The sequence below is a fragment of the Acanthaster planci genome, linkage group LG06, assembly GCF_054643075.1.
Source record: "Acanthaster planci isolate LZ-2023a linkage group LG06, COTS_SCS, whole genome shotgun sequence".
Lineage (NCBI taxonomy): Eukaryota > Metazoa > Echinodermata > Asteroidea > Valvatida > Acanthasteridae > Acanthaster > Acanthaster planci.
Window position 1 is genome coordinate 2,881,058 of NC_141782.1, and position 12,529 is coordinate 2,893,586.

Below are 12,529 nucleotides of genomic sequence, written 5' to 3' on the forward strand. Positions count from 1 at the left end.
TTCTTTTCAGTGCTAATGAGCCAACAATTTATTTCAGAAATCAGACTACAATACCATAATCATCACATTCAAAAGAAAAATATAAGAGTTAGGATCACAGCAAGTCATGAATAGGGCTAGGAAGGGTCAGGATGAGTCTACAAATAAAAAATAAACTCGAGTCTGGAATCCTGACAAGTTTTTTTGAGCCTGAGAAAAACCCACAAATTCGCTTGGCATGTATTTTATCCATACTTTATGTTGAAAAAAATTGACAATAATCACAAAATTTCTATCTCGACATTAAACTTGATTTCGTCTTCGTCTTTCATCTGATTTCGTGACATTATGAGAACCTGAACATCCTTGTCGGTTGACCAATTTGAAGTTTATTTGTGAAGTTGAACAAATAATTTTCTACTTAAAATATTGGTTGTATAAATATAAATTGTACTTTCACTAAAATAAACATTCTAGCATATTTGTACGTCTGACAGCCGAATGAACACATGGTTTATAGTTTATACAGTACACTGCTACATGGGAAGTTTGGGGCGACTTAGACTGGTTCCCGTCCAGTACGTAGTCTCCACACGTCTTTCTGCAGACGTCCTCCGAACGTAGGAACCGGTAGCGGGTTATGAAACCGGCAGAATTCTGCTGGTTGTATGTAAATAACGAAACGATTTCCGCTCAATGCACATTCAAGCAGCAGCTGTCAGCATATTTTGGTTTTTCTTCTCAGTTTCTGAAAATAACTTCACCGTAAATTGATCATTTATCTAAAATTTAACACAATAACTACTGATATGATTTGAAATAAATTGCCGTAAAATGATTCATCGATCATAGTCACTGGAAAATAAATTACCACACTGTGATCAACAGAGGCTTAGCAAGGATAGGTACTTGTGTTTTATTTGCCTCCTTGCAGAAACGTAATTCATTTAAAGGTCTTTGCCATTGCCCTGACAAAAAATCGAATATTCAGTATGCAAATTGACAGGGCTAATCGCATACGTTAAAGTGCAGCTGATGGAGACCAGTCCAGGAGCGACTTAAGGGACGCCTTCTGTTGTCAACAAAAAGTGCACTGAAATGGTCAGCAAATAAAAACACACTGTAACCAATATCCAGTGAACCACAATGGGAAATCAAATCTCCACATTTAGTGAGTTACAAAATGACCCTTTTCAGCAAATGCTATTAGAACTTCCATGTATTTGTGCGTTCCTTCTATTACGACCTCAGATACATAATCTTCATGGGGGGATTTTGAGACGCATGGTGGCGGCAGACAAACTTGTTGGTTTTCCCGCAGTTGTGGGTGCAGACCACTAATACAAGTGAGAATTTTTGACCAGCTCATTACCATTAAAAGTGCCCCCTTCCACAGTATCTTTTGAAAAAGGAGATTGTTTGGCCCCCAAAATGGTGAGATTGTGTAAATCGTTGTCAGGATCAACTCCCTGGGTCTTTTAGCTTTCATATGAGGACAGAAGGGCTAAAAACTACGGTTGAAAAATGGTCCTGAGTGGCCCTGAAAGTTGAGGGTTGCCACTTGAAAAATGGCTGCAATCAGACTTCGGAAAAATCACTTTTTTGGGGGGTGATTTTGTTTTGTGGGAATAATTAAAAATGTAATTGGTTAACCCACAAAAAATTGAAAAGAAATTGAAAGATAAATGACCAGACAAGAATTTCATTTGTGTTTCAGAAATCTCAGGGATGTTGGCGTGCATGCTATTGGGCCCTGAACGGTGCTGATTTTACACTGTTTTCAATGGGGCTTGAATTAGTGGACTGGACCCTTGTGCACGTGCTCAGAACTATTGCGCATGCCCACATCAACCAAAAAGGACCATTGTGTCTGCCGCCACCAAGCGTCTCAAAGTCTCCCATTATTAAACTAGCAAGCAACGAAAAAAAAACCCGTACGGTTATTAGTATTACATTAATTACGTAACCTGACCGTTCGACTGAGGAACTCACGATAAAATGAGAGCATAAACATAAGACACCACGGGAACAAACTTTTTCAATCAACAAACATCAAAAGTCATCCTTAACCAAGACAGACACAATAATGCAACGTGAATAAGAATGGTCCTTAATATTTACAATGAAGCACATGTCTTACAAACAACCGTTCGAGGACTCGAACACTGAACTTGCTGTGCAGAAGCCGGTGGTGATGTTGAAACGATGCGCTAGGGCGCCCTCTTCATACCTTGATTATAAAGTAAACCTTTATCACGGGGCCGGCCCTGCGACAAAAAAAGGAAGAAAGAAAGAAAAGGAAATAACATGCCGGTTTTCCTTGTGGATTAAAAAAATAATTAAGAGCCAGGACAAACCAAGTTATCCAATTTTGACGTGGTGAGCCAACTTGTTTTTTTTAGTCCAAAAAAAGGAAGCCTTCCACGGCTTCTCTTTGGGTCCCATTTTATATTACATTACTCACTGCAGCCGTAGTCACAGTTTGCTGGGCAGAATTCCAGTTGAAAAGTCTGATCTGTCTCGCAGGACTCGGGGTTATTTATGTCAGCACAGTAATCGTAGTTGACATAATATTGTGGATTCTCACACAAATCTAAATTTGAAAGCAGGTTTTTAATGAAAAAAGATTAATAGGTGAGAGAAAACAAGGTGGGAGAACGAAAAGCCTGCCAGAAAGTGCTTACTGTCCCTCGTTTATCTGGTCTTTTAACTCGCTAATTCTCTAATGGTCAGTTTAAAAGAAAAGGATATTCCACCCTACGCACAGATGCAGGCCTTAAGAGTCAGAAATTTGAACTTGAAAGCTTGTAAAAGAAGTGGGAGCTTGTGTCCAGTGACTGAACTGGGAAAGGGAGGCCTTAAGGGTGCTGTATTTTGTAGCGGATTGTTGGCACCAACTTTTGAAATGGCGATGGGCTTCAGGAATACTTTTCAGGGCCAACATCTCAGGGGGAATTTCGCCCAAAAGTCAAGGATTACCTCCCGAAAATTGGACAGAAAATGAAAGGCTGTAAAAGAAGGTTCCATTTGCCGTGCGTCTGAAATATTTTAGAGGTAGTTAAGCATTTTCCCCTGTATTTTTAGTATCGAAATGAAGGCCTTTCTAATTGTTGCCTACGGCTCTCTGCGACCTTTAGATCAGCCTTCCAATAAGGCCCAGCCTACCTTGGCAATCGATTCCAAGTCCGTACGTGCAGTCGCACATGCAGGTGTGCGCATCAAGCACGCCCTCACCGACGCCAGGGTGATGACACGTTTTTTGACAACCTAATGAGACAAGCGTTTCAGATAATTTTGGAAAAGATCGATCAAGGGCCACTAGTTAACCAGTGGTTGGTTCGCGACATACCTAATGCATGTGCAGTGAAGTTGAAGTGCGAAACTTTAATCAACCGTTGTCAGGTCACTGGGCCGAAGGGGAGCAAAGGTGGCCGCAGGAAGGGCAAAATAGTAAAATAAAAGTGAAAAATGATTTTGGAGACTTAAACCACAACCGCTACGGCAGACTTCCCACTGTAACAGCACGGTCAGGGAGTCCATTTTGGCTTGCTTTGCCAGGTTAACTATGCTATCGTCCCATAAGGAAAAAAATTTCATTATTTTCGATTGTATGGCAGCGATGAAGCCATTTATGCTCTGGATACGTAAAGAGTACTTTAAAATTTGGTTATTCAAAACCCAGTGGATTAGTAAAAAAATCTTAGCACAAAATTTAGACTCACTGCATTCTCCGGATGAGCTGCCGTGGCAAGATGAAACTAAAATGGAAAGAAAAAGACAGAATTGCTGTAGGGCGAACTGAAAATTAACCCTAAAAGATCCAGGTTATTTTGGACCCAACAACAACAACAACAACAACAACAAAACTTGTAAATATGCTTGTAAGGATAGTTATCAGTAAAAATGTAGATCGTCGCACCTGACATTATAGTCTTTTCAGTGCAGAAAGGCAAAGGCGGCTGTGGAAAAGTGTAATTTTTTGGCTGACCCATCTCGGAAAAATAGGCGCCGACCCAGCACAGTATACTTACAAAGCGTTGGTGCCAAAATGATTAGAGATAAACACTCACAAGGGTTTGACTGGAGGAAAGAAATGCCTGGCAGCGATATTGGACAAATGTCGAGAGGCGGATTCTGCCCCCAGCTCTTGTTGGGGTAGAACCCTGTGTAAAAGATTTCTGATTTCAAATCCAAATTTTAGTTTGCTGGCTAATCTGCCTTTACTTTCAATCTTTGTGTTTAAGGTCCTCGTTGGTCTTATGCTTAAAACACAGATTAGATTTACAAAATGAGCAGGTCGTGTGTATACAAACTGACCACAGAGGGCGTCTTCGCAGAATCCAGTCGGCGATTGGCATTTGCTGCACGGCGGGCCGACGATATACAGATCGAAAAAAATGCTAAATCTGTGAAGTAAAACAAAGAATACATATCAGGTGCACACCTTGACAAACAGTGTATGGGTGGGGGCGTCTCTCATAATTGATCTACGGGCAGAGGAGTCCGACTGAAAATGCGGCTGTGATGCAAATGCGTATAAAACTGTGCTTATGTAGGGGATTATTGTATGAGCCCAGAACTGGACCAAGAGAGGGTATAATTTTCTTAGCGACGGAGGCTCCTTTCCGGTCGCATATATCGCTACCATCAAAATGAACACTCCCGACCAACATGGCTCGTTTCAACCGATGAGGGGTGCTTCTGCTCGGTGAGGATTGAGCAGCTTCCCATTGACACTCACTTCTCATCGTACATACAGACTAGGAGTTTCACACTCTCGCCATCTAATTCACAGTATGGGTTGAGGCTACATCCAACTCGACTAGCATTGGCCAATATCATCTGCAGAAAAGTATTAAAACAAGACCATCAGTATTGATCAATAGCTCTTTTATGATTAGAAAATGCCCTTGTACAAATTTGAACGAATTTTCTTGTGTCATTGAAGGAGATTCTTCTACTCATTAAGACTACTTGTCTGTTGAGGGCGCTATTTTGCGTGAATAAGCGCAGTGATTTGTTGGGGTTTGTCATTTTTTTGGTTAACCTGGCCCCAAGGGCGGATTCAAAAACAAATTTTCGGGGGGGAAGCAAACTTTTTTTTGGGGGGGGGCAAAAATTTGGAATTTTTTACGTATTATTTTATGGCCCTAAAGTAAGGGAAAGTAAGGGAAATGGAATGGACCAACAGATAGCCTTTCATCCCCCCTTTGGTTCTTATTTGGGGCCATAGCCCCAGTCCCCACGTCCCCAATCCGCCTTTGACCTGGTCACGCTAAGAACGGATACTGGTAATTAAATCTGATGCATCCACAGAGGCATACCGGTACTCCAAACGTTTAAAAGAGTCTCTCCTTCCCCGCTGGATTGAAAGAGTATACCGAGACGACCATAACTTAACGTGGTTGATTACCTGAACAGAATCTCGAATGCCCACTTAATACTATAACATGGATCTTAATAAACCAAGAGTGCGAACAATACTCCCTTTGTTTTTGTTGCTTGATGTTGTTGTTATTTTATTTGTTTTTATTTTTATTTTTTTGCACCACGGGTGATGAAGGGTATATACTCACCTGCTTGAAGGCAGTGCAGGCGTAGTCAGGTTCGCACGTGTGGTATTCGTAGTCAAAGTGGCCCTCTCCGGCGCTCCACTCCTCGATCATCTGAAGAATGTTCCGATGCTGGCTGACGGCCACATTCTTGCCGTGTTCCCTGTCCTCGAGGTCGTCGAAAAATGCGACCGAGGGGTGGCCTCCAACTGCCCAACTCATCCCAGAGATATCCTCCACTCTATCGCACGTTGCCTGGGTGACGGCCTCATCTGCCAGCTCCGCATCCCAACTCTGGTTGGCAGAAGTATGAAGCAAAATTCGAGTAATGTTGCTCTCGTTTTGATTTGATGCCACTCCAGCTATCATTCTGTTGCAACGGTCTAAATCATATGGGTATGCACGTGCAATACACAGGATCTTGAAGACATTTTCATGATAAATACCAATAAATATACCAGCTAATTTCAGCTGTCTTTGTAACAGAAAATGCACCCAAATTTTCTCTGAAGAGTTGGTAACAAGTGCAGTGTCCCCTTCGGCTGAGTGGAGGGGACCCGTCCACCCATATGGCCATGTATCCCAATTTCTTTACGCAAGGCATAAGGCATTTGTGCCGTAATGTTCGTGTGGACCAGCCTGAGACATTTTGGCGCCAATCGCAATTAAATACTTTGGGCAGCACGATGATATCTAATCACGATGATATCTAATCACTGACGATGTGTTTTTTTCCCGATGCATTCGTTCGGAGATTAGATGACCTAATTCAGTGAAGCTTGAAATTTCAAATGTCGCGTCGATTACAACAGCACTTGGTAATGATGTGAAGTCACGCGCACGCAGTTGAAAAAAAAAACACATGTGATACGACCGACATAATTTTGTCGCAATATTATTGACGGAGTACAAATAAAATCAATGTTATTACATATAAATTGAGTGATCTGTTCTGTTAAGTGGTTAGTAATAAAGATTCCGAGATCCGTGTGTTCAAAATGAGTTATAGTCGAATCAATTCTCTCTATGTAACGGACTAAGTTCCTCCACTAGTCAGTGCTAAATATCTTTAAAATCATAATTTTTTCTTTCCCAAATTCGATTTGCTTATTCCGTGAAAACGAAGAGTAAGTTGACGACAGCCCTGCTTAATGGTCTTGTCAGTCCGAAGTGTAGGCTATGCGAAAACTGAAAATGTCTTCCAACGGTTGGCAGTGATGAACACACATACCATTTTCAGCAGGAAGATGACTCGATTGCCCGCTATCCCAAGTTGGCCTAAGCCATTCCCAAATGGGAAATGTCTTACTGATGAAACCTATCAGGTAAATTGCCAAAGAACACGGGCATAACTAAACAACAAGGGTGTTTAAAAAAAGCAGCAGCACAGGCGCATCCGAACAAAAATCTGCGCGTCGAGGAAGTAAACACTCAGTGGCGATTGAGCGCGGTAACGCACCGGCTCGCTGTCTTCAATCCCCCGGTCAATCAGGCTTAGCGCCAGGTGGGTGGTGTTGCCGCGTCTCGCGTTGATGAGGTTTTAATCATTTTTTTCCTGCGCAGCGGTACATACTGTCTGCTCTGAGATCAAATTTAGAATGTAGTGCTAAGCTGATTTCCCACAAATCAGAGTGAAATTGCGCTGCAGGCTCTCTCTCGGCCAAGAATAAAATCATCAGAAGTTCCTCTTTCATGCACAACAAAGCTTGGTCTTAATATCATTTTGATGGTTGAATCGGTGAGGACTACGGAGGCCTCTACGGGTTAAAGCGACACTTATAAAATCAATTGTAGTCAAACATATACTGAGATATCCATTCTGATACTCTCTTGTTCCCAAACAGTAAAACTGTAGGGACTGGGTGATATCTGGTTAAAAGGTTTTAAAACCTTAAGGTTTAGATAAAAGTACATCTTTGATAGAAATAACTCTTGAGGAAATGCAAAAGTGAAATCTGGATCTATTTGAGTATGGGTGCGTTTTAAATGTTTTGAAAGACGAGGTATTCGCCTTCAAAGTACAGGGCTTTTGTTGTTTTTCCTCCTGATTCGCTGAAAGGCCGGTTCATAATTGGCGCAACGCAAACACGAAATTGTGACGTGAGATTATTCCCTTTGGGAATTTGTAAAAGTCTAACACATTTCACCTCGGGCGAAATTTGGCTGCAAATTGTTCGTGACGTCAAATCCGCATCGTGTTTGCATTCGCCTGAAGTATAAACCAGGGACACGAACAGTTTTGAATGCACTCGACACAGTAAACGCAAGCAGCAAAAGTAAAACTATAGTTAAAACTTTTTCACCAACAAGTGAATGAAGACTTCATGTAACTTCAGTTTTCTTTCATGTTGCAAGTTTCATTCAGTTCGTTCGGTTCACATGAAAACACGCGTGGACCACTTGATCGGGAAGAGTTACATGAGACGCTTGGAGAGCTCGGGGAGTCAAGTTAACAAAGCGCATAACCACATAAAATGAATGCAGGTTCTCTAGGGCACACGGGCCTTAAAAAAGGAAAAATGGGTTCTTTGGAAATTGCACCAAAAGAAGACACGCGAAGCGAAATGTACTACAACAACACACACGTAGAGTTGTTTGTTTGCTAGGTAATGGTGTGATCAAAAACGATCCCCGTATGAAAACACTGGGCTTAACACGGATATCTACGCTGGGGATTGGACAACAATCCAAAATTTGATACTGGACATACAACACGAGGCAAGAATCGCTTCCCCTGTACATAATACCCTCGTAAATAATAGGTATGGCGCTATACACGCTAGTAAGCCCTGGGATTTTCCGCTTGACGAAGGATGATCTTGCATGCCCCTCGAATTTCTTCAACCTTCCTCGCCAACATATACGGTGTTGTTGCGCGCATCAATGGATAATAAGGATAATCCTCCGTGACACATATTGATATATCAAGTGATATGGAGGGGCTGTAGACTGGAGGATGTAATCCGATCTCTTCCCTTTAAGAGAGTATTTTCACACGACTTCATCCTTACGCCCACGGTGTTGTCGAGATGCAGTCCGCAACATCGGAGCTCTGCAAGCCCGCTCAAGACACGTCCGGGGCTCCGGTTTCCAATTCCCTTTTACTGGAGTTGCAGAGCCCCGAACTGTGAAGGCAAAGTTACAGCGGCAATTGGCGAAATGGTGAGCTCTGAGATGCTATAGCTGCGGCAGGGCTTATCGTGAAAAAGATTTCAGAATCTTTTCATTGTGTTTTTGTTGATGCCACGTGAATAACCGACATTGTTGAATTGAACACAAGGCGTGCGTGTGCCCCAGTTCAAGCTGCGTACCGTGCTGATCACAAGCAACGAATTTGCAACCGAATGTGCACAAAATCGTGCTGCCATCTTAAATTGGCAGGCGCACTCAAGTCAGTGCACGAAACCGATGCAGCGCGAAACCTGTTGTCATTTGTTCGATAACTGTTGGAGCTTCAACCACAGAAATGACAGAGAGATAATTTGAGCACGGATTTTTTTAAATCCATCTTGTACATTTCACAGGCCAAAAGAAAAAATGTGTGATAAACAGTGACTACTCTGAACACATCGCGTTCAGAGTATAATCACTGTATGTATCAAAACATTAGCATAGAAATTAAAGATGTGCGGGACTCCCATGTTTAAAAATAAATACACAGACTGATGATTAGCCACGAGACAAAAACAGGAAGGCAAAATCGAGAGCTATAAGAAGGTACATAATGCACAGTGACCAGTAGACGAACCGTGCTGAGTGCCTGACAGCTAATCAATCCTTCGTTCATTCAACCCACTTGCCATAACAATTTCCTCTATTTATCCCCGTCGTCCTCGGAGCCGTTTCCCCCAATAGAACGGCTTACATCTAAAAATCCGCTTCGCTGCAACGTCCAATCCGTCGTCTAACCTTTTTCTCACCGCGATCCCGTAAGCTGGCAATGACGCCAAAAGATCAGACTTCAATCTGGTGTCGACAGCGTGTACTTATCCGGTTTGAAGCAAATTGACTCGAATACGAATGCCATTGATGAATCCATACATCATTTACGTTTGTAGGCAATCCAATATTTATCCCAAACTACAAGCCGTGCAGTTCAACCGTTTCCCCCACACATTTGAGTCTCTGAACTAATGTGAAGGAGAGTGCTTTGGGTGAAATGGGCGGAAAACATCAAACGTTGGGATACATTGAACATGCACGCTAATAATTACTCGCGTCTCACAAGCTGAAAGTGGGTATCACAAGCCAAATTGTTCACCGGAAGCACGGTGCTCTGACAAATTTGCGCCCAAGCTATACACCTTTAATCTAAGTAAACAACTAATGTCTTTCCATGGCAGGATCACAATAATGACGTGGAACTCCTACATCCTGCTTGTATATCCCAGAACTGTCAATTTCATTTTTTAAAATCAAATTCTTGCAAATAAAACAAAAAGGAGCAAAAGTGATTCAGCATTTTGTGTCTATAATATCTATTGTGATCAACTGATCGTTCTGCAGTCAGGCGTGAAGGAAACTGATTAAAAATGCTCAGAGTTTTGGCTGAAGGTTAGTAGTAATTTTAAAGTGTAGCAGCAGTGACTTTTTCGAAGACGCAATTTTTCGGCAATTTTAGACTCTTCTTCAATACATGAAAGATATTTTACATCCCTTTTCAGTGAAATGCATTGCAAAGCGCAATTTCAAAAAACAAAGCAAAACAAAGCAACAAAAACCTGCACATGCTTTTGTGGACAGCTGAGGGCGCTGTTGCTGTGATGTCATCCAGGGGAGACAATGTTTCATTGCAAAGGTTTTTCTGTTCAGTTTGTGAACCCAAAATTAACTCAATGAAAACATTTCTGAGAAAGGGTTCCATGCTTGCTCATTGCTATGTACCTACACAACAATGAATCACCAAAGAAGAGAAACTTGAGGCCAGCAAATATAAGAAAAAAATTATATGTAATTTTTGTGTACAAACCAATGCAACATTGAGATTCGCTTCTTGGGATGACATCACAGTTTTGCCCATGAGTGTGCAAACTTTTATTAGCAAAACAAACACAAAGGCAGCAGAATACCTTAAAAATAGTGGCACAAAATTAAAAATGAGGTTTACTGAGATCTGAAGGTGCATTTTGGAGGTTTTGTATGAACAAATTGTACTGCAGCTACCCTTTAACATTGTTCAGACGGACACCTCTTGGGGCACACAGTATAACAACTATTGGCCATAAGTCGGCCATGCTGAATTGAAAGCGAGGCTAAATTTTCTGAGAATAAAAATGAAAGGTCTGAAATGAAACTTCATTATAAATTAATGTCATTCATCCTGATGGAGAATTTAAAATTTATGATCACTCCTATATTGAAATGTTTAAACAACATTTTAAGAAAAAAATAAAAGTGAGGCATGGAATCCTAAAAAGTCGGACACCTCCGTAAATTCCACTGAATAAAATAGATTCTTTGAATTAACAATCAAATATGGCTTCCCTGTGATCAAGCTCATGTCTTAAAACATGCTCAAATCAAGTTTGTTTACCCGATTTCACTGTACACTGTGTGTATGGCGCACTGCACTCATACTAACTTGCCCAACTGATAACCAAGAGATTACCCACTGAAACCAAAACTGATATCGTTCTGAATAATTTCAAGCGACACTGAGATGATTTGGAGGATTTAGTAGACAACACCGGAATTTAATATTTCTGTCCCTGTCGCTTGAGAAGCATGCACTGACCAAATATCCTTTCGACCAATCATCTTTGTGCATTTTTTAATGGGTTAGCGCAGTGCTTCCATCAACATTTATTGCTCCAAAGTGCAAAGGCTTCGAAACCTGCGAGCGGAACTGAATCCAAATTAGAAGTCCCGAGTTTTCCCGCAAAGAGAATTCAGATTGCAAAACATTATCGTTGAATAGCTTGTTTATTTGTTGTTACTAGGTCTTTTACCTTTTGGAGTGCATGGGGTTCGAGGAAACATTGCTGGAAACCATTCGGAAACCAAATTGAAAAGAGTGAGCATACGGTGTTTGTGTCATTGTTGCCCAAGCGAGCCGTACGTGAGCTGAAAATGACAGGGGCCTTCCTAGGCCTTGCTGGCTCCCGACCGTCATCACATCTTCGGACACATGATTTAGCATTATGCACGGCACGACTTATTCTGGCGTCTAAGTAAACGGTGTGAGTTACTGTCATTTTGGGGAGGAGAAACCCAATGCCAACTTGACCACTGGCGAAAATTACGAGTGGCAGAAGGAATTCACACTATCATAGGTATCATTTGGCAGCCTAAAGCGTGCTAACTGCAATGTGCTGGATAAAAACAAACGTGACTTTCTCGCCACATTTTAACCCGATGACCCTACTTGCCTCCGGTATATATTTTCAACACTCGAAAGCATTTCACAAACGCATCGAGCGCTGCTGTGTTCACGTTGATAAAATGTACCCCTGGACAGGATTGAAATGGTATCAAGGGTGTCCCCAAGGGACGGGGTGGGGATATAAATACCCCCTACATTGTTGGACTGGAGGGAAGGCTATTGAATCATCTGCCACTTTTTCGTGGTGAGAAAAAGGAAATTGAATTTTGAGGAATTTATCGGACTTCCCAACAACCGAAATGTATTAATTAGTACTGAAAAAGGGGAAAAAATACGCTGTCTTGAAATCGGGTTCATGGGGGTGTAAGTATAAATATTAAAGATGGTCTGTATCATGAACAGCGCCCCCACTGTCATATTGTGTCAGCACCCCCCCTTCAAACTTCCACGGCTTCGCGTCAACACCCCTTCACCACTGAAATGAATGAATGAACCATTCCACACTATTTCCCAAGGAGACAACACCAGGTCAAGCTGTGAATCAACATTAACACTTATAGATGCGTGGCAATAAAATGTTTTATCCATTTAAGCGAGCGTTATGTGCCAAGTGTCTGTTTTTAGGTTGGGTTTCACCGCACAATGGAGTGCCCCAGGCTATTTTACGTACTTCCCA

General features: G+C 41.8%; 1 protein-coding gene across 1 annotated transcript in view; it reads right to left on the bottom strand.

The window, feature by feature from the left end:
* The window catches only part of LOC110984743 (cysteine-rich secretory protein 3-like), a 29,232-nt gene continuing 16,703 nt past the window's right edge, over nucleotides 1-12,529 (bottom strand). The window contains exons 3-9 of the mRNA XM_022245214.2: nucleotides 5,556-5,825; nucleotides 4,721-4,821; nucleotides 4,297-4,385; nucleotides 3,702-3,737; nucleotides 3,145-3,246; nucleotides 2,444-2,572; nucleotides 1-2,246 (exon numbers count right to left, since the gene is read on the bottom strand). Coding sequence (XP_022100906.2) covers nucleotides 2,233-2,246; nucleotides 2,444-2,572; nucleotides 3,145-3,246; nucleotides 3,702-3,737; nucleotides 4,297-4,385; nucleotides 4,721-4,821; nucleotides 5,556-5,825 — 741 coding nt within the window. The 3' untranslated portion in view covers nucleotides 1-2,232. The remainder of the gene's footprint in view (nucleotides 2,247-2,443; nucleotides 2,573-3,144; nucleotides 3,247-3,701; nucleotides 3,738-4,296; nucleotides 4,386-4,720; nucleotides 4,822-5,555; nucleotides 5,826-12,529) is intronic.